The following is a 21,617-nucleotide window of genomic DNA, read 5'->3' on the forward strand; positions in this document are numbered from 1 at the left end:
TGTCATTGAAATTTTATTTTTCAGTTTTTGTGAAAACCGTTTCCCCAATATCTGCCTGTGCTCCCAAAAAAGCCTGCCCACAGCTCCCAGCCCAAACGGTTTCTGACCACCGTAGCTGCAAGGAACCAAACCCTACAGCTCCACACAGCTTCACGTTAGAGAAACAGCTTCAGCAGTGGTTAAAAATATTCCTTTTGCCTTCTAGCAGCTGAATTCCCTGCTACGACACCAATGGACGCGATTTGCCGCAGCACCCCTACAGAAACACGCTACACGAGGCTGTGCCCTTCTGCACCGATACTTACCGACAAACACACGCTACAAAGCTCACTTCCTAACACAATACCATTCAGGACCAACCGGTAAATAACGCCGGGAAACCGTCCCCCTCTTTAGGGCCGAGGCCTGCTGTCAGACAAAAGGAGAGCCTGCGCGGCTCTCTCCTGCTCTCCTACAAAAACAGCGCTCGTTACGGACACATACCTGACGCACATCGCAGCTAGGAGCCCGCATTGATCCCAGCACTGGAACATGCCAAGTGCTCTCCGTGACGTAGCAGTTTATTCCACGGGCGGTGATGCATTAGCCGGCTCGTTTGAAAGGCAGCCTTAAGGAGACTGCAGCACACACACGCACATGCACACGCACACCGAGACGGGATTATTCCGTTTCTCCCCCTGATTAGGCCTGTAAAGGGTTTGGAGGGAGGGCAGCTCCTCTCGTCAATGCAGGCTTTATGTTTTGTAAATATGCGCGTGCTGATGTGTGCATGCATCTGATCTGGGTGGTGGGACTTTAACACTCTCGAGGCATCCACGAGATCTGCTCTGCTTTTAGGGCTGCCTTTGCAACCTATTTCACGAAAAAGCCATGAGAACAAGCAAGCATACATGTAATCCAGCAAGCAATGCAGACTTGTGTGGCCAGAGTAAAGGGCTGGCTATGTCTTGGGCAACAGACACTGGGAGGCAGCAATCTGCACTTATTCAAAGCCATTTTCTCCTGCAGCCTTAAAGAGACAGAACTCGAATACAGATGTTGCCAGAAATCAGTGCTTCGACCTATAAATCAGAACACAATGAGACTCATCGCAGCTCTGACACAAGGCTGAGCCCAAAGACTTCAGGAAGTTAAATAAAGGACACAGCCCGAAACACGACAGCCCTCTCCCTGCTTCTTGGCTACGTAACTCCACGTTCACGCTAACGCAGATTTTGACCAGCAGTCAGGGCAGGTGCACAGCCTAAAGCAGTAGCTGGTTCCAGCACGAGCTGCTGGGGTTCCTCTCCAACAGCCCCGTACCACAGCTGCAGCGCATGCAGGCGTTAAAATGCCGACACTTCTCGGTCAGCTGTTTTTTTTTCCCCTAAATCACCTGCCCGGCGTTTATCCATTGTGCTGTACGGATTTTAAACTGAACCGTACCACGGGGCGCACACGCCACATCACTGGTGTTCTCCGCCAGTTCTAAAGCAACACCTCGCCTGTTATCATGGGAGGGAACCTGACGGCCCAAAGCTTCCTGAGCTCCTTCGGATCACACGCTCTTACGTACTGCGATCCAAACCTCCCCACGCCTGAGGCCCTCCTACATCTGTGCCCCACTCCCTCCGACCGTTCCTTCCAGCGCATCCTGCGCTCGCCTTCAGGCAGTCTCGTGCTCAGCAAGCCTCGTGCACGCCCCGAGGCCCTTTCCTCTCCTTCAAATTCATCTTCCAGAACCCATTTCTTCACCACATCCTTCCTGCCTAGACCCTCGCGCCACATTCCCAGACCTCAAAAATACCCAGTACACACAAATATCTGTCCAAATAAACAGCCAAATTTAAATCAAATCAACATCCACGACCAGTACAAAAGTCAACACACGCAGCGGGACAGTCCTGCAGCTGAGAAGTCCTTCCCAGTGCCCTTTGACAAAGTTCAAGCTTTGAACAGATCTGCTCCGCATGAAGGAGAGAGGAACAACAAGAACGAAGGGGCTGGGGGGTTGCGTTTCAGCACGTTGGGAGAGCATCCTGCACAGAAAGCAGGGTGCTGCCCGTGTCACCACACAGGCCACGTGCCAGGCCGTACGTCTGGTCTCATGGACGGGGTTACAGGACGGAGCACAGTGATGCCAGTCGTCACCTAGCCTGGAGATGCTCTGCGTTCTTGCCACTTCTGACAGGCATACAGACGAAGAGGCCTCTGAAGTGTATTTGTCAATAAATAGGGTAGCTTGTAGAGAAGAAAAAGTAATTCACAAGTTGCCAGCGACCAAAACGCATCCCAAGCTTCCTCTTTCACAGCAGATACAGAAGGAAATTCAAATTTTCTCTCCCGGTGGATAAAGTTCAAAATTGCAACACAGCTCAACGACACTTGGGGTAACAAAACGTAAATCCTGTGTTTTGGGGGGGGGCTCCTTGAAGATGCACAGCCTTATTTGAACAACCTGCAGAAACAGGCACCAGCATCACCCTGCCCTGCCTGCTGAGCCGACGGCGACTGATCACAAGCAAAGGAAAAGGAAAAGGAGCAGCGTGCCACGACAGCTTCATTAAGGGCCTTCCGGCCTGCGAGATGCAAACCCACGGAGTCGCCCTACACAGAACCTCAGCAGCACCATGGCAACTGATGGCGGGGAGCAGAGCAGCAGGAGACGACTCCAACTGCGGCTCTGGCCCCAGGGCTGGGAGTCCGCAGAAAACCTGGCACGGAAGGTGTCTGTTCAGAAGAGTCCTTCTCCATGCAGCCGGGCCAGTCTTGGAAGCGGCAGTGAAAGCACCAGCCTCGCAGCCCCCACAGCAGGCGGGTACTCACGCACATTCGTACATAAAAACACGGCCGCACCGAGGGCCCTACAAGATCAGTGCTCTATAAACTCCTAACCACAAACAGCTGGACTGGAGAGACATTTTCTTAACTCAAAACAAGTTCAAAAGGCTCCTTTATTTCCTTCAGTGCTCTGCAATTATTCTAAGCCTGGTCTCGAAGCTGGCACCCTCTCCCTGTGCCAGGCTAGGCGCACTCAGTGCGCTCCTCTCCAGCCCTAAATTGAGGCCTTCTTTCAAGATGATTTTAATAGGCGATTAGCTCTTCTTATGCATCTCAATAACTTACTGAGACTATTTACTGACAAGTCCAAATAACGTAAGGCATTAAATCTCTGTGGGTGTACTATCAGAGGTATTAGCTGAGCTACTTCCAAAAATTTGGCTTTCAGTTGATGCAAGGGGATTGCCAGGTGACTTTGTACACCCGCTTTTGCTTATGAAACGAGACCCCTGCAGTACAAATACCGGGAGACACGCAGGATTTATTCTGTTTTTAAAAAGAATTTGATACAGGATGCTATCTTTAAAAACAGGAATTAAATATAGCAATAGGCAAAACCAATTTAAAACAAAATAAACAGACCCAAAGTATCTTCCAAGTGGCATTTACGGAGATGTTACTTAATCCACCACTGAAGGCTTCAGAAGGAACATAACGACTGTCTAACGGCTCACTGCACAGCACGCAAACGCTGTGTCCTGTCTAAACAGGACTACTGCCTTCAGTCGATGGGTATTTCTGAGCTCAAACACAACACAATTATGCCTGGAATCCAAAAGACAAAAATAAAAACAGTGTTGTTGAGTGTAATTATCTACAGGTGCAAAACGCAACGAAGAGTAAATGTTGTTAATGTAAACTATCTACAAGTACGTTCTTTCAGGAGGCTTCTTTTCCATGTTCAATGCGGTAACTGAGAGAGGAAGGAATTTACAGTTTTTATCACTGATACTCTTTAAATACAGCACAGCTACAAGAAAGACTCAGGACGTTTCGATCTGCAGTTACTCTCCCAGCCCGCAGTTCTCCTAACACTGCTGCAACACACGCTGATTTGCAGTTCGTTATCAGATCACGGCTTTCTCAATCCCGTAACGTAGCCATCAAGCAGCACAACCAAAGGTCTTACAGCTACGCAGGGGCACGAAAGCCGGCGTTGTACAGCCTGTCCCGGCAAGACTGGCTTTAGCAACAGCACAAACACTTGGCCGGATCAATAAGGGGCTAGATGGATCAGCACGGCGCACGCACGCCCCGCATGCCCAAGTGAAGAAACACGGGCTGGCACCGACTGCCCAGAGCTGGGTCAGGAGGTATCGATCAGGCATCACAGCCCCGGCAGATGATAAGGCTCTTGGCGACTCTTTCCAGCTCAGACAGGAGACCTGCAAAGTCTCAGGTGCTGAACAGACACCAAGCAGCCTGGTGAAACGTGTGCTTCACGAGGAGTCGTCGTGATGTTGCGTTTTACGGGGGTCTAAGGGCAGGAGGAGCAGCACTGCCTGTTACTACAGCGCAGGAGGCTCCCAGCTGACCAGATCTGATGGGAGGCACGATCGCCCCGAGCCTCCATCCCAGCACCAAGCATCTTCCACAAAAGATTGTTCATTTGACCTGTATTTGAATGAGTTTCTTTGCTATAAAATGACAGATTGTGAAAGCTGATGAGGGAGAAAGAGCATTTCTCATTAGCAAAGTCATTCTGGTACTCACAGGGGTGAAAATCTGCTTGGGAGATCAAGATGAGAGCTGGGACAGCCGCTGCACAAAAGGTCCGGTCACTAGCACAGAATAGTGGAGGATGGGTTAGAAGGTCTTACAGACAACCCCCACAAAGCAACAAAATGGAGATCAGAGGAGAAAGGAAGTGTTACTGCCTGAACTTCAGTGATCTGGAATATGAGAGGGGAAAACCAACTCAATAGGACGGCTGACAAGCCTGCTTTCCAGCTCTCCTGTGCTGTAAGAAATCTCTTCTCTTCAGCCATCAGAGCAACAGGTTTACTGCCTGACATGCTTAATGAAAAGGTAGGACAGCTTGGGTATGCTCACACAACCCTTTTTCAGCTAACTCAACCCTGTATTTTAAAGATAATGTTCCCTGAGAAGAACGCCTCTGCAGCAGCCGCTCACCTCGAATACAAGCTACGTCCATGGTTAGCTAACCACAGTGTCCTGCGTGGAACTGTGAGCCTAACCAGCAAACAGAAAGACTTTTTGGCAACCTCTTCAGAAAGACACGCTCCCTTGGACCTGCACCTTGTTTCACTAACGCTGCACTCAACTCCCCATGAGTTTGTCTTCACCAGTCCAGAAAGAGTCGCACCTTCGTGGTTTCCAAAAGGAAGCTATAAGTAAGAATTCTCACGTCCCATTAACTTGCTGTCACAGAGTGAATTCAGGCAATCTGTTTAGCTTGTCTTTGTCTCAGTTTGTCCGTGTGTAAACATTATTTGGAAATCATTTGATGAAAGGGACTGACTACCACCCTGGAAAACTCTTTCAATTCATCTAACTTTATCTTAGAAAAACAGCTCAGCGCTGTAACTTTGTTATTTGAGTTGGCATTTCTCTCCAAGTTAACTAAAAGTCAAGTACCCTTAAAAGAGAGTGCCAAAGTAAGCAGGTTACAACAGAGGTGCTCAAGGTTGCGCACCTATTGCATTAGGGCTCTCTGGGGCCAGGCAGTGTCCTCGAAGTTACACACAGACCCTGCTTGATTTTCTTGCTCTCCTATTGTCTCTTTCCACACCAGTGGTTATGTCTTCATCCCGCTTCTGTTCCTAAAACGTATATAGTTACAGGAGCAGAGCTCTTCCAGCCTCAAAATTACCTTCTGTGCTGCCAACAAGTGACAGTCACTGGAAGAGTAATCCCCTTTAAATTTGCTTTAAGGTTTTGTATCTGTTCTATTACCGCCAGCTGGCTGAACTCGTCCATCAGCTTGACCATAACAACTCCGCAAACTCTGGGCTGCTATCCTCTAGTTACAGGCTCTTTGCGCTGGGGCCATCTGTCTTCAGTCTGTCTCCCCGAAGAGGCAAGGATACCACCAACAAAAGGACAGATTAAAACTCCTTACTCTGCACAAGCAAGTAAACCAGCAAAACAGGAGAACAAGCTGAAAGGATCGAGTGGTCATACAAACATCTGCCCGTACTACCCACGGACCCCTTAAAATCCCTGCTGCACGCTAACAGGAAAGGCGTTTTCTTATCCATGAAAGACACACGGAGAAAAACAGAGGAGAGGATTCCTTTATGTATCAGGGATATCGCCACTGGCTGTAAAGTCCAGGGAGCTGCAAGTCCTGGCATGATGCTAAACAGAAAAGGATTTCGTGTCATTCACAGAGGGCTACCGCTGGCCAGTAAAGGCAGAATTATATTTTGGAACCAACCATTTCTTCAAAAGCAACAAATTAATGGTAGCGATGGACTGCTCAGAGAGACCTGTAGCGGGATTCAGACTGTCCTGTACGTTCTGGGACAGGACGATACCTTTTAAAATGGCAGACAAAAAGAGCAGGTCAAGGGGATGCTTTTCTAGATTTGGTTCTGACCGCTGGGAGGAACTGTCGGGAGAACGTGAGGCTGAAAAGCACCAGAACAAACAATCACAAATCTATTTGTAAGCAACTGGCAGGCAAAAAGGTAAGTTACATCCAACTGCAAGATGTCAGGGATAAATCTTCCCAAAGCAAAAACACGTTTCCTTCCCTTACATGCTGAAAAGACTTGCAAACAGGGGACTATCAATTGCTGCAGTAAATTTGGACATTGTCAGCTTTTGATACTGTCCAGGATTGTATTTTCATAAATAAAGCAAGTATACATGAAACAGCTGTAGTAGCTGGGTAGCTGGAAATTCGGATGATGATGAGCAACTGTTCTGTTGAACTGGAAGGATGCAAGAAGCACGGATTTGGTAAGGATTAATTCCAACGGCAATGCTGTTTAGTAGTTTCTTTTAAATGTATTAGTTACAAGGTTACCATAAAACTAGGAATGACTGCAGATGCTTTGGAATCAATAATTTAATTCTAAAGGAATTTACAGCCTGAAATGAATAGCTGCACTTCGGCACCGACACGTGCAGAACGTCACACCCAGCACACGTTAACTTCATAGCCAGTGCGGTGACCGCTGCTCCCCATACACGACACCTCCCTGCTCTGCATAGCACCAAAAAGGCCTCAGGGACAATACCATGCCCAGGTCCGGGCACCACACCTGCCGGAATATAGGAAACAGATAAAGGGGACCTGGTATCTGCTGAGTCTTGCTTCATTCTGCCAAGAATCTGAGCTGTACGCACACTGAGAAGTACAAGATACCGAGCCTGTAACAGAAAATCTCGGTGCGTCCACCCCACTAATGGTATGCAAATCAGCACCACAGTAAAACAAAGGGGCCTCTTAACGAGGCAATGTTAACACCATGACCTCAAAAGACCAACTTCATAGATTATCAAAGCCACAAAGAATTAGGAGCAGGAGTGGAAGAGCCCTTCTCCCACGTGTGAGGCCAACACCTCCCCGAGCTGCAAGCAGCACCTCTTAGGGTATCAATCAAGAGTTACCACCTCTTACGTTACCAATCTTTTCTTTAAGCAGAAACGATTTCCTCTGTCCAAACCAAAAAACATTCATTCCAATCAACGTGGCATCACTGACACTACTCAGAGGTACTGTCAATTCTTTGGCTACACAGAAAGCACCAAATTCCATGCAAAGACAAAATAAGCAAACACTGTAAGTTGTTTGCTCTCAACAAAGGTGGCCTGTCCAGAAGCGAGAACTTCAAAGATCTCAGTCAACACATTTCAGTTTTCTGAAAGCAGTGACAAGAGGCAGGCAGTATAAGGGAAGCCCACCATAACACTCAACAGCTGAGATTTCTGAAAGGTGCTTACAGAATTTAGGCACAGGTGTTTCATTAAAAGCAACGGAAAACAGAAGCTATTCTTGCAGATTAACACAGAAGTCATTCTGAAACAGTGCCAGAGGATCTCTTGGCACAGTAAAAACATCTGAAGCCAAACCCAGAACCTGGATATAAAGGTGAGAGTAATTAGTACTCACTTTGCAAGGAGTAGCTTTGGATTATCTTTGGAATGGATAGGGTAAAAGGACTGACAACTGGAAGCGAGTATTATTTTATCCATACCTCATATTTTATCCATACCTCATATGGCTTGCCAGGCCATCCTGAGCACTGGAGAGTCCTAGGTCTGAAAGGGAATCCGAGCAGACAGACACAGGCGACAAAGACCTCTCTTTCTCCTCTAGCAGGTCAAGTTTCACCAAGGAGCTTGTCTCATCTTCGGAGTTATCCTCTGACACAGAACCAATAATAAAGCGAGAGTGAGGGTTCATCTCCAGGGGTTTAGTGGGTTGGGAAGACTCTTCCATGGCTCCTCCAAATTGTGCTCTCAGCACTTCAAGTGGCAGAAGAAAGAACAGAAACAAAACTTGAGGTTAATGTCTGCTCTTGCAGAACAAAGACGACGACAAAGCAAAGCTCGCTTCCAGCTGGAAATGCAACGTTCAAACACCATGGCTGAACCTAGATGGGCGGCCAGGACCAAGACGAGTCACCTCTGTTACAATCGCTGCCTTCTCTGTTCGTACGAGGACTCGGGGATCCCAGCAGCCGGTCGTTCTGATCTGCCGCAAAACCTGCTAGCTCACACTGCCTGCTCGCAGCAGCCCAGGTGCTTTCCAGCCCACCTTCTGCCCTGATCCTATAAAAGCACCGTAACCAACCAGTAAAATAGGATCCTTTCCTGCAAGGTTAGCAAGCGGAATCAGAGCAGCAATGGGTCTGACAAGCCGGAGGGAGGGGACAGGAGGATCCAGGTAAGGAATGATGGAGAAGGCAAACCTCCCCTTTCTGGCAGCGGCAAGCTGTCAGACTGGCTCAGCCATCTCCTGCAACATCACACGGACTTTAACCTCCCAGTCTCAGATCATCCATGTCAGGTAGGGGATAGCTCCTGCTTTATGGTAATATATTGAAACTTAGTGGCACGTTTTACACTGGTCAATATGAAAATATGAAAGTCCAGGTCTCCATTTACCATTAAAAATCATCACAGAGAGAAGAATCTCTTAACGTGGTGAAGCTTGAGTATCACAAAATACAGTGCTGTTTCCACAATGAATGAATGTTTATTCTTTAGATAACATAAAAAGATATAACTGGAAAAAAAGGAACACGAGAGACAGAGAACAAAGGAATACTTTGGAGCACGAAGACAGGTGGGATGGTGTATTATCATTTGATATGCTCTGCCCAACTTTGACACACTTATCTACACACAGCTGGAAATCAAACAATTCAAAATTAGAAATGCTTGTGCACTAACCTCTTGTTATTCTTGCAATCTGGGCAGTTATCCACTTCCAAAATGAACTGGAAAACAAAAGAATTAACAAGTAAATATTACTGTTATGAAGAATACTCTGCATGTTTTTACTCGACTATATGAGACAGTGAACGCAGAACTGTTATGGGGTGGAAAAGGACCGCGCAGGTCAGACAGCCTGCTCCTGATCGCTGATCAGACCAGGAGCTGCACCCGCGATGCCCGAGTCAAGCCGGGGCACCTCCTGCCAGCCCATCGTTCTGGCAACTTCTGAGCACCGTGCTAGCGCACACAAGACACGGACACCTGATCATCCTACTCGTGGTTTAGCACCGTTTTTAAAAGAAATGCTGTTTTGCGCCAGTGCTACCTGCTTGATTCAAATTTCTTCCTCTGTCACCTCTGAGCTTCTGAACCTGCTGCCCAATTTCAGCTGAATTTGATGGTCAAGAGTAAATCCCGATGATAATTAGAAACCTCACGAGAAACCAGGGGCTAGAAAGCGCAGCTGACGCACCGTGCTTTTACATGTGAAAAAACAGTATTTACCTGTGAAATAAACCGTAACAACCGTGACGCAGCAGCACGGACAAGACAGATGCGGAACCATGGCCTCAGGGCCCCAGTCTCTCAATAGGCACTCCACTACTGCTATTCACTGTCCCGCAGAAGGGCTGGTTTGGTACACTTAATGCCACCCCGAACCAAGGAGAAAGCCTCGCCAGCCCTGCTAACTCCAGCCACGCTACGGCGATGCAGCGCGGTAGGTTTGGTACGTACAGGACAGCCTTCATCCGGTACACGAGCAAAACTAGACCAGGTTATAACACAAACAGGACGTGATCATAGCTTTAATTAGAGCACGGACAAGGAATTTATAGGCACTGCAACCCTTAAACACCACGCTCTTTCTTTTCATCAGTAACTGAGAATTAAAAACAGATCCAACTGGCTCCTGCACTTTTACCGTGAACGTACTTGACTGAATTATTTAGATCAAACCCGGTGTTGACATCACTACTCCCACAAACTCCAGTTTCACTGGGGCCATAGGCAGTTCATTTTACAGGGAGATGCACTTAACCACCTCGTGGCTGGGAAGCCACAAACACCCGTTCAATGAAGGTATTCAGATGGTGGATCTAGCTGCCCCTTTTCGAGGGCAGAGGAGGAAAAGACCGGGCAGCAGGACTGCAAAGCCTGCACCCCCACCCGTGAAGTGTAGAAACTAACCCCTACAAGAGGATTTCTTTACGCATTTATTCCCATTGCTCAGATAGCAAAGTTTAATCAAATTTTCTTTGTGCGTATAAACACGAAGACAACGTTTATGTGTATATTTATTCTGGCGTCAGATCACTCCTGGAGAATTTCATCCAGACGGATTTACTGTTGGCAAAACTATCAGTACTGAGGAACATGGGATACAGCCAAACGAACCCCGACCCTTCCTTAATTAAGACTTTTTCTTAATTGAAATACTTTTCTTATTTGAAATACTTATACTTCAGTAACTAAGCATCGAGGCTTTTGTTTCTCCTCCTCTAGGTAAAGGAAAAAAAGCAGCAGGAGCGCAGCGTTTCACACAAACGCTCCCTGAGAAAGCACCGAAGCAGCGCCAAGGCCCCGATCCCAGTGCCAGGCTCAGACGACTTGACTGAACCGCGTGTTTGTACAACTCCTTCCAAAAGCAGTCAGTTATCCACCGAGCCCCATTCAAGTGCATTTACCAGCGCACTGCTGACCCCGCGCAGCCCAGGCCCAAAGTCGGGAGCTCTGCTGAAGCTCCGCCATCAGCTGGTAACAAACTGGCATCAAACCAGACGTAAGCTCGGCTTGTTCTTGGTGTGCTGAAATCCATTCTTCACATTTAATTTAATTTCAGCGTTCTCTGGGGCCAAATAAAACGTATAATTTCTTGGAGACCTCCTCGCGGAAGCCTTTTGCTTCCCATACCGCGAACAGAAGGCCAAAGCTGCATCAAACAACGGCCACAGGTTGGGAGGCGGCGCCTGAAATTCAGCTACCCACCACCACCACGCCGGGCACCGCCAACCCGAGCACACGTCCCGTTGTTTTAATAGCGTTGAACGAGGCCCCGAAACCAAAATTGCCCGGCTCCTCGACTACATACACACCCTACGCTGAGGTTTGCAGAGATACTGAAAAAGCCCTGTGAAATACGGAGGGATACGTCCTGAGAATTGCATCTCGCAGGGACAGAAGAACATGTAACGTCACGCACTCGGAGCTTGCTCAATTACATAAACACATGTTAAACCACGGTTTTATCTTTACAGAATCACAGCCACACTCCTCCCTCCCGAAAAGCCAGCTCATATTGGCAGTCAGCAGACGCACAGCATTTTCATACCTTAACGTCTGCGGAGCTGGGGGGTTATTTAAAACCCAAATCACGTTCTTTGTATGCCTTGTGCTACGAGCAACGAAAAGTCTGCAATCCAAATTTAAGAAGTAACACATCTGCTTTTGCCTGAGGTAGAACAAAACTCAACTCACTTCTCCACAACGCTACTACCACACGAAATGTTTTCGGCTCGCCAATGAAACACGTGTGTGAGAACACCAGGCCTTAGAAGTTTTTACGGCAATTTCACTTCAAGATCATTCTTATTACTGCAAACCATACCTGGACGTGAAACTTAACGTAGGAGAGAAATTAAGTTTTAATTAAAATTAAGTGTAATCTTAAGTTTAATTAATTTTAATTTTGAGTTTATTTTTCTTTTCCAAACCACCCTGTTTTAAAGAGGAACTACACTACCGAAAAGAACTGCATTAATTCGTGAAAACTAGTTGTAGGTTCCTTCAAAAACACAGAATAGCACCTCTACAATAGTAATAAGCCACAGAAAAAGGAATTCTAAGAGAACTGCTTTTATTTAAAGGCCCACTACGCAAAACCCAGGGATCTGTATCGCTAACCAAGCAAACGACGGACACGTGCACTTCCACTACCCCAGCTGAACGAACACAGGCAGTACGCAACAAAGCGACCTTTTATTTTCGCTTTGTTTTCGCCGTGTACCTGTTTAACGGCCTGACTCCTCAGTCGCCTTTAGGAACACGCAACAACTACGGCAGCGCTGGAAGCTCAGCCTCCGCACGCCCAGGGCGCAGAGAGCCCCTGGCACCGGGACGGGCGCCGAGCACCCGGCTCACCTCCGGAGCCGCCCGCCCGTGACCCTCCTGCCACGCCGCCACCCCCGCGGACGCCCCGAGCCCCAGCAGCCCGCACCTGCGGGCGGCGCGGCCGCCGCTCCACCTGAAGCTGCCGCCTGGCTCCGAACCCAGCGTCGCTTCGCTTCCCGGCCTAAAACGCTCCCAGCAGCAGCTGCGGAACCCCGCTGAAGTCCTCCCGCCGCTCCCGCTGCCTGGCGAGGCGCTCCGCCAAGCGCTGCGCGCACCCCGCCCCTCGGCTGGGACCTCCTCGCCCGCTTTCAAATTACGGCACGACGACAAACACACGCAGAGCCGCGCACGCTTCCCAGGCGTGCTGAGGCTAAAACCCCTCACCCGCCCTGGCCCGAAAGCACAAACCCGCACAAAGCAGGGCCTCCGCTGCCAGCAGCGCCCCCCCCCCCCCCGCGCTGAGCCACCCGGGGCCGTGCCCGAGCCCGGCCGACCCTCAGGGGCCGGGCACCGGGGGGAGCCTGGGCCGCTCCGGATCCGCTCCCCCGGCCCCCGGGGAGCGCCGCGCCCGGGCTGCCCCGGCGGAGGGGCTCCGGCGGGGCTCCGGCAGGCCCGGGGGGGTTCCGTGCCGGGGGGCTCCGTGCCGGGCCCGGGGGTGCTGCCAGCGGCCGGACGGGCCCCGCCGCCGCCCAGGGGCGCCGCCCGCCGAGCCCCGGCCCTGCCGCGGCCCCCGGCGCCGTTCAGCGGTGCGGGTGCCGGCGCTGCCGGCGGGGTCCCGGTGCCCGCCCGCCCCGCTCACCTCAGGGTGCCGACCCCAGCGGAGCCGCCGCGGGCCCCCGGCCTGGCGCTGGGCAGCGGCGCTGCTGGGGGCGCGGCGCGGAGCCCCCCCCCCGCCAAGCCCCGGCCGGGCCACGCCCCCAGGCCACGCCCCCTCCGCCCCCGGCCGCGCCCTCGACCACGCCCCGGGCCTCGCCCCGTCGGCGCGGTGGTGTGATGCGAGGGGTTACCTCGGGTCAAGCGCCTCTAAGCCCCCCTCCCCTCCCGCGCCGCTCTCATTGGTTCCCCGCGAGCGCGCAGCGGGGGGGGGGGCGGGAGGGGGGGCGTGACCAATGAGAGCGGCGCGGGGCGCCGCGGGGCGGGGCTAACGAGGAGACGCCCATGGCCTGAGCGGCCGGCTGGGCGCGCCCACTGCTGGGACCGGGGGGGGGGGGGGGGGGAGAACGGGGGCGGCCCGGAGCCAACCACTGCCAGCCGCGGGGGGCGCCGGTGCGGGCATGAGGGGCTGGGGTCTGTGAGGTGTTGGGGTGAGGCCCCTCGGCACCACGGCTGGAAGGCTGCTCAGGGGATAAACGCCTTCATTTGTGTCCCTGGAAGGCTGCTCAGAGCATAAATGCCTTTATTTGTGCCTCAGGACCCCCCATTTTACACAAGGGGCCTCTCCCCAGTAAAAATTGTATTTGAAGGAGGCGGAGGAGGAGGCTGAAGCCTCGCCACACGCAGCGCTAAGCCCCAGCCCCGCCGAGGCGCCGTGCCCCAAACCACCCCAAGCCGCCCCTAACTCCACACACACAGCTTACAAAAGCAGGGATTGCGACAGGCGCTCGGTGCCCAGGGCTCTCGGCACCCCGATGATCATGCGAAAACCTGCAGGCCGCCCGCCCGCCCTGCCCGCCGCGGCCATCCAGTCAGCAAGCGCTGCCGGAGGAGGGATTGCTACACGGAATCGGGTGTAGCAACTCGCCCGGCCAAGGGCAGCCGGGGAAATGAACGCAAGAAGACAGCAAACGAAATACACCAACAGTCAAGTGTGGATTGGGAAGGTGCTTTTGAACTGTAACGCTAATAGCAGCCCTCGGCGTTGAGGGCCGTAAAGCTGCACTTCAGTTATCCCTGTAACATTAACACTGGGGCTTTTTCACAGAGGAATCCTAGTGCACATCCTACACGAGGACAGTTTATTCATAGACACACGGCACAGAATACTTCCCAAAACATTATGTGAATTTTACACAAGCAAATAAAAGCTTTGGATTTGGTATTTTTCACAGCTGTACTTCCCTACTGAACCAGCATCAAAATCCCTTCATTGTGAATGAGTATTGGTGGGCGATGTTTTACAAGGAAATGCAATTTGGGAGGAATTACAGTAACTGATTTAGTTGTAGTATACTGAGGGTAAGGCGCCCCCAACAACGATTGTTAGCCATGCTGAATCAAATCCCGCATTTGGGACAGCTGGTGAACGTTGCTGTGACTTACATGGGAACAGAAATGGGTTCTCATTTCTTTCAGTTCTAGATTGAAGTAGTTAGAAAGGACAGTGCTCAAGCTTCAAATTGTGGACAGCAAGAATGTGTGTTTCAATCTGAACATCCTGCTTCACAGAGCTCAGACGTACTTTGCAACGGCAGGGGATTTACAATCGTAACCACGATTCTGCTCCTTGAGGGGTAGGGGACGTTGCTTAAATCCATGTCCCTTTCCCACTGCGTTTGGAAACCGGACACAATACATTACTTACTTTCATGCGACTTACAGCACACACACTGTTTGCATGTGGAACCTCCCCACACACGGTTTCTCAAAAAAGCAAGCATAGCCTTAATAATGCAAATAAGTCATATCAGAAAAAAGCAGGGAAAATGTTATTACCTTTTATGACGCCCAGCCCGGGTTCCATGTCTCTTCCCCAGGCTCTGATAACGTCACTAGTGCAAACACAGGACAGATCATCCTAGGTTAGGGGGGTTAGTGACACCATGCGTCCTGGCACGACTCCTGTCCTGGCAGGCAAGAAGAAGAGAGAAAGGTCAGGTGTCTTTTAAAACCAAAATCATCTTTCATTTAGGAAACACCACGGAAGATTTTAAACATCAGAAAAGAAATGGTAACCCTCGCAACGCTGACAACAGCTGCCTGTTTACCAGGATAATCAAAAACAAAGTAATAATAATAATAATCTCCTCCTCTGCAGTCAGCAGGTGAACTGCCACTGCTAACTCCGTCCCCAAGATGTGCTGCTATTAGTCCTAAGCTTTCTTACGGCTTCAGGCAGTGCCCTAAATCATCTTGTCAGACTGCAAAGTTAGGCTTGTCTCAGCATTCCCAGCCCAGAAGAGAAGCAGCAGACCGAGTCACAAAGCGAAACCGAGTGCTGGGGCTGGGAGGCGAACACGGAGTAACGGTACTGGACAAACACATGCAAAATGAACATTTAGTTGTTTGAAATTGCTTAAAATCTAGTTCTCTTTTCAAAATTTTTGAGTTTTTATTTACAAGGCTGACAAATTTTGGACTCCTGATGGTTTCTGTCTTGAGAATAATAAAAGATTTGTTCAACTGGGTAATCATTTCAACCCTGATTTGCAGCTACGTGTTTATTCTTCATACTGCACTTGGGCGGGGTGGAACAGGTTTATATTTCTCAGGAAGATTCAAATTGTTATTTTTACACTGGAGAAGGGTGAATGGCATACTTCTATATTGATTCTTTATGATTGGTCTTCTCCAACCTTAATGATTCTGTGCTTCTATAATGCTTACAGGCGAGTTTTCTTAAACCTCTGGACTATGAGCCATTTGAAAACTCAGGGGGTTGCTTCAGATTCAACAAAAATATTCTATCCTTCCTTCCGTGATCGGGACATTAACCTGTGGCTACTCAGTATTTAAAAGCCAGAGGCTTTGGAGGAAAAAATGATTTCCACCGCCACCTTGCGTCTAACGTAGAAAACGCCAGCTCCCCAAAACAATCCACGCAGCGGACCAAAGCGGTCCCATCAGGACTTTCGGATTAGAGCTGCAGACACTGTCCTGATGTTCCACTCATCTCTGGACGCTGCTTTACGTCTTGCCTCTGGAGGCACTGGGCACAGCCACCCCGGGAGCTGCTGGCTCACACCCAGCACTCCTAGCTCCAGGGGGCAGCCCTCCTCCTGCCATCCTTGTCCTGTCCTCGTCACTTCTGCGCTTCAGCATCAACCTGAAGAGCCCCAGGGGGCTCCGGTTGCCCCGGGCAGGGCGTGCCGGGTTCTAGAAGCAGCCGAGCCCCCGGCGCCCAGCAGCCCCCAGCACCCCGAGCCCTCTCCCTCCCCGTTCACCTGCTTCGCCCGTCTCAGCGCTCGGCTCTGGGACTCGCCTCCAGGACCGGGCTCCATTTGGGACGCACCTATCGGAAGGACATTTGGCTGACAGATAAGGCTTTCTTCGGGCCCGTTTCTTACCAAACTGCACACCTCTGCTGCTTGGAGCAGAACTAGAAAGTAGCAGGACCTGCAGTGAGTTGACACTAACTTTCAGCTCTCCGTACGCTGACTCATAAAGGTGCAGGAGTTTTCAGCAGGAATTTACGATCACAGAGCTATTCCGGGGGCTCTTCTAATCAGCACGGTATCTGCCTGAACACCTATACAGCGATACTCGGAGGAAGCAGTAAAGATAAAAAGGGCTTCGAGACTGTGAGGAGCAGATGCAATCATGGTCACGATATTAATATTTAGCTTAGTGTTTGCACACACCAGGCTCATCGGAAAAGGTGAGTTGCTCACATAGCTGCAAGCTCTAACTGAATAAGGATTTTGTAGGAGACTAACTTAAAAAAAGGTTAGTAATAAATATGTTTATGTGCTAACTGTCTCTTTCCCATACACTGAAGTAAGTCTCTAATCCATACGCCCTCACCCCAAATCCTCACACCTTTGCTGTCAGCAAAACACTGACATTTGGAATTAGTTACCAAAAAGCAGATAGTGCTGACTTAACTGCGCACTGTAATTAAAAGTTGCTCGGCCTTCGCTCCATTCCCCTCAGACCTCGGAGACTACAAATGCCACGTGGAAAATGCGTCAGAAACAGCCGGCCACATAAGAAGCCTGGACGTCTTTCTGCAAGGTAAGGAGCCGCTGGAAGAGGAAAGCTGCCAGGGCTGCCCGTGGCATGCCCAGCGTTTTCAGTGGTCTCAGCTATGCCTCAGCCACCCGGCCGAAAAGGACACAAAAGGTCACGCAGAGTTTTAGCTCCATTTTGCTGGAAACCAAAGGGACCGTTCCAGTAACCCCTGATGGCTGGTGTCACTTGCCATCAATAATTACGCCCAAAATTTGAAACTTTCAGCCAACTGCTGCGGCAAAGGAAGCAAACTTACCCCAGGGCTAACTGCAGAGTTGAACTTGATAGAACTGCCCCTTCCTCATCACCCTGGGACCTGCACCCGCCGGCTTTTGGCATCTGAGTGCCTCAATTAAGGGCCTCGGGTCCCACGTGGCTTTTGGAGTCCCCAGTGGCAACAGGGACCCCAAAGAGAGGGTCCTGGGCAGTGCCCAGCGGTGGTTAGGTGGCTGTGAAGTTAGGTGGTGTGACTGCTGTCCTCAAGAGTGTAACAACTTACGGTGCTCGAGCATTAAGAGTAAAGCTAGTTTGACAAAAAGGACCAACAAAGGGATTATGCACGGAGAATTTGCTTGAGTTTTCCGTGTTGTAACATTAACCCCAAGCTGTCCGTGAAGTTTCCTTACAGCAGTACATCCCTCACAGCTAACTGCTGGCTCGAACCTTCCGCAGGAGGAACTGCGAATAATTTAAGAGAAGCCATTTCTAGCGTGCAGTTCTTATCCTTTTCCAGCCCCTGGGATAGCAGCAAGCAAAGGGAAGTTAAGCAGAAGCCAAAAAGTCAGCACTCTGGAATGCTTTAGTCATCGAAGCCCCGTGCAAGTCAATCTGCTGCACTTGGAGAAGATGCTCGGAGGTTTGGCAGAGCAGGCCGTAGAGAAGTGCACCCTGCAGAGCATTGAAGTCATCACCACTGCAGTCAGGGCACCCGCTCTCAACCACAGCTGTGTTTTACTGACGCCCAAGAGAAGGAAGTTTCATAGAAAATTTATTCTTAGAGGAAAAGGTAAGAAGTTCAACGTAGCAAATATCTGTTCAAGTATATGAAAGGACAGCGGTCTTGTGCCTTTCTATAGGGAAAAAAAACAAACTAGGAGAGAGTAACAGTCAGAGTTAAAGCTACGGAAAGGTTCAAGTTTTGGAACAATTCCATGCTGTTGTTTTCCCTTCTCTTGGGAGGACCAGGAGGTTTTGGCCAATACAGTTTCCATTATTAATACATAGGGATAATTCTGTACGTTGGAAAATAGCACACAAGCAGAAAAAAACCTACCTATCTGTGGTACTATGCTGCAAATTGCCAGTACTCTGTCGTTCCTTGTCAACTGTTTCAGCGCGCAAGTTATTCTGGAAAATGCTTCTGGCTCTTCAAACAGAAACAAATAACCAGATTTAAAACCTGTCCTTTCCAGTGTTTCTGCCAGCGATATCCAGCCGTGCTGTAAAAGCAACACTGCTCCAGCGGAAAGCTTTTTCCGAGGCTCCGACTATCCCAGCTGTGCGCCACGAAAACCAGACTTCACAGGGTAGGCTCCAGTTCTCCCTGCTGAGCCACAAGGCAGCAGAGCAGTAGATGTAGGGATGGAAGGGATACTGGCTTCCACACACCTCTTGGCCCAAGTTCTCCCAGCCAGTAATTTCTTTGAATAGTGGCGTTGGCTCTACCGATAAATACATTGGCCCAGCTCATTTGTGAACCCACGGCTGTACGGAGAAAGCAGTGTTTAAGTGCTGACTTTCACAGGAAGTTACCAATGCTCAAGCATGCCCTGAGCTCCCCTAACAGCTCCCAGCTTCCTTTAAAAACCTCACAGGACTTCACTGGGAAGTTACAAGCCTGACTGTACTACTGTGCTGGGGCTTACACACCCATTTCTTCTTGGGAGCAGGCAGGAACTGGAAGATATCTGAAATATTTTAACGTAAAAATATCCTGAGATTCCAGAGAGATTTACAGCTTCCAGCGAAAGCCTTCAGGAGCCTCTGAATCGTTCCTCTGCCACAGCCCGCCTTACTCAGCCCAACTTAACCAAAATTAAGAAAATCTTGAACTGTCAAAGACTTGTAAAGATATCTGAAATATTCTTACGTATCTCATTTTAGAGGGAATTGCACCCAGAAATGACAAAGATTTGCTGATCAGACAAAAAATAAGTATCTTCGTTAAACTGCTCATCGTTTGCATCCTGTTAGTCACTGCGATATGCTACATCGTGATTGTCATATGCGAAATTCCCTGCTCGGTAAGTTCTAGACCAGGACAGCTTCCCACCTCATTCCCCACCCTCACCCAGGCCAGCTGTGCGACCACGACCGGCGAGTTAAAGCACATTCACTGAGTTCTCGGGCAGGGAGCGCCGTCTTCACAGGCGCGGGCAGAGCCTGGGTGCTCAGTCTAGAGGGACAAGGTGAACGAACACATGTTCTGAGCTTTGCAGGCACCCTCAAGTCACTGCACCGTGCTGACCGTCAGGATTTCACAAACCTCCGGCTGTGCTGGGACACTGCTCCTCCTAAAGGAGATGGCATCCTCCTGATGCCAGAGGAAGAATGGTTTAGGGGTGGAAGAGGAAAGGACCTGACTCAGGAGAGGTGACCCCCTCTCGCCTTGCAGGCTGTAGGATGCACTGTTTAAGCACGCGGGTGAGAACACACAACTACAAGAGGCCGGTGCTGGGAACCAAACACACCAGGGCTGAGATACGCCAAGTTACTCCTGTGAAGTCGTATCGCCTTGATGCCCAGGCACCCACTAGTCCCACCGCGGTCCCTCCAGAAACAAATAGCCTTTTCTTAGCTTTGAGCAGCTGGTATCCCCCACCCTAACTGCTTTTGCTTCTTTCCTAAGTGCTTGTGCTCTGACTGGATGGCCGGCGGACGGAGCAGCAGCGGAAGCACGTACGCAGCCTCAGAGCCAGTGGGTCACCGAACGGGAACGCTTCTAACCCAGCTACTTGAGGACACGAAAGAGAAATCGCTGCAATGTTTTGCCTGACTCTCAGACTCCCTTGCACAGGTATGACCAGTCAGCGCCAACCAAACGTTGAGCGAGGGATAGCGGGCCCCAGCGCAAGCAAGTCTCCAAGGGAAATAGATAGACCTACGCCTTCCGCTTCAAAAGATTAAATATCCCCCTGGCCCTGAAAATGAATGGCTAAGGTGCCTTTTCATGAAGAAATGATTTAATCTTGTGCTTCCTACCCCATTACGTGAGCTGCTGAGGTAGAGCAGTTATGCTCTCTCCCACCTCGCACTGTGACGAGGGATCAAGTCACTTAACTTTGGCTTGTCCGGCTGCTTGTCTGTCGCCGTGCTCCGCAGTGAGACTGGAGAGCTTGGCCCCGTCGGCACACCAGAAGCCCTCCAGTCCTCCTTTGCACATACAGAACAAACCGCCTGAGGACATTTAACGTGCAGAAATGATCGGTAAACAATTTCAAACAGAAATGAAAATTACCTCATTTGTTAAAACTTCTGAGTAGAAAAAGGCAGAACGTGAGCACGTTCATTACAAATTATCCACTTTGACCCTCCCGGAGTGAAACTGTGCTGTGAGAAATGGGCTACAGCGAGAGGTGAGGAAATTAAACTGAGACCCTTAAGAGCCATTTCGCGCAAGCCATCGACCAGCCATCAGGTGGTAACACCTTGGGGCCTCTCCTAAGCTGAAAACCATTTGAACAGAGTTAAGGCTTTTTATGTCACTGCTGCCTCCAGGAGACATCAGGCTTGCCATAACTTCCGGAGCTCAGTTCAGCCAGGAGATGTCGCACTATTAATTACTAGCTTGAAAACCAACAGAACGGAGCACTGGGGTAACACTCCAGCAATACGGTTCTTTAGTATTCCTCATGGTATTTTTTTCTTCCCTTGCCAGACAGAAGCGTAATAGCAAGACCCTTAAATGAAAAGATCCAAAATCCTCATTATCCGTGAAACCCACCCAAGAAATGCCGCAGGCCTTACTGGAACACCCTTTTTACTCAGACACCTCACCTTTCTCCTCACCACCTACTGGAAGCAGCAGACTGAACACCAGCAGCTTAAACCACCACAACCCAACCGCTGCAGACTGAAACCAGACTTAACATCAGAGGAAACATTTACCTGGTTAGGGGCAGTCACATCAATTCACTGGGAAAAGAGCTGCTGCGACGACACCCGTATGCTGAGTCCTTCCATTAACTACCCGGATTCCTATTTTAATTCCCAGATACTGGAAAAACCTGTTGGCATAAGCAATAAAAATTTCACTGACGTTCCAAACTCTGCCTCCCTCGATTATTTTATTTTTCCCATAATTTAGGGAACGCATTTAAGGCCTAGACAAAAGGAAAAAATAATTTCCCGTGCTTTCAGTTGTGCTGTTACGCAGCTCCGACACGGAG

The 21,617-nt window shown here is 50.0% G+C and overlaps 2 protein-coding genes across 11 annotated transcripts in view; one reads left to right on the forward strand and one right to left on the reverse strand.

Moving 5' to 3' along the window:
• The window catches only part of ACACA (acetyl-CoA carboxylase alpha), a 135,164-nt gene that overhangs the window by 112,317 nt on the left and 1,230 nt on the right, over nt 1-21,617 (reverse strand). For 3 of the 9 annotated variants that reach the window (XM_040532349.1, XM_040532352.1, XM_040532344.1), the window contains exons 1-4: nt 21,337-21,494; nt 14,995-15,125; nt 9,190-9,236; nt 8,007-8,259 (exon numbers count right to left, since the gene is read on the reverse strand). In XM_040532349.1, the coding sequence (XP_040388283.1) occupies nt 8,007-8,233 (227 nt within the window). In that variant the 5' untranslated portion in view covers nt 8,234-8,259; nt 9,190-9,236; nt 14,995-15,125; nt 21,337-21,494. Of the gene's footprint in view, nt 1-8,006; nt 8,260-9,189; nt 9,237-13,141; nt 13,268-14,994; nt 15,126-16,055; nt 16,254-21,336; nt 21,495-21,617 lie in introns of those variants that run through there. The other 6 variants (XM_040532353.1, XM_040532350.1, XM_040532345.1 and 3 more) reach the window with 4 other exon arrangements.
• Nucleotides 16,391-21,495, forward strand: C20H17orf78 (chromosome 20 C17orf78 homolog). Of its 2 annotated transcripts, none has more exons than XM_040532374.1 (7): nt 16,391-16,876; nt 17,152-17,232; nt 17,963-18,235; nt 18,642-18,755; nt 19,333-19,472; nt 20,078-20,245; nt 21,107-21,495. In XM_040532374.1, exons 1-6 carry the CDS (start codon nt 16,819-16,821, stop codon nt 20,222-20,224), a joined length of 813 nt encoding a protein of 270 aa, XP_040388308.1. In that variant the 5' UTR covers nt 16,391-16,818; the 3' UTR covers nt 20,225-20,245; nt 21,107-21,495. The 2 variants fall into 2 exon arrangements, with proteins under 2 accessions (XP_040388308.1, XP_040388309.1); XM_040532375.1 differs by having other exon boundaries at nt 21,111-21,495.

The sequence above is a fragment of the Cygnus olor genome, chromosome 20 (genome assembly GCF_009769625.2).
Source record: "Cygnus olor isolate bCygOlo1 chromosome 20, bCygOlo1.pri.v2, whole genome shotgun sequence".
Taxonomy (NCBI): domain Eukaryota; kingdom Metazoa; phylum Chordata; class Aves; order Anseriformes; family Anatidae; genus Cygnus; species Cygnus olor.

Excerpts from the sequence above, each read along its gene's own strand:
- C20H17orf78 (XM_040532374.1), top strand. The coding sequence starts at position 16,819 with ATGGTCACGATATTAATATTTAGCTTAGTGTTTGCACACACCAGGCTC. Across the intron at positions 18,236-18,641 it reads ATTTATTCTTAGAGGAAAAG|TGTTTCTGCCAGCGATATCC; the intron begins GTAAGAAGTTCA and ends TGTCCTTTCCAG. Across the intron at positions 18,756-19,332 it reads CGAAAACCAGACTTCACAGG|AGGGAATTGCACCCAGAAAT; the intron begins GTAGGCTCCAGT and ends ATCTCATTTTAG.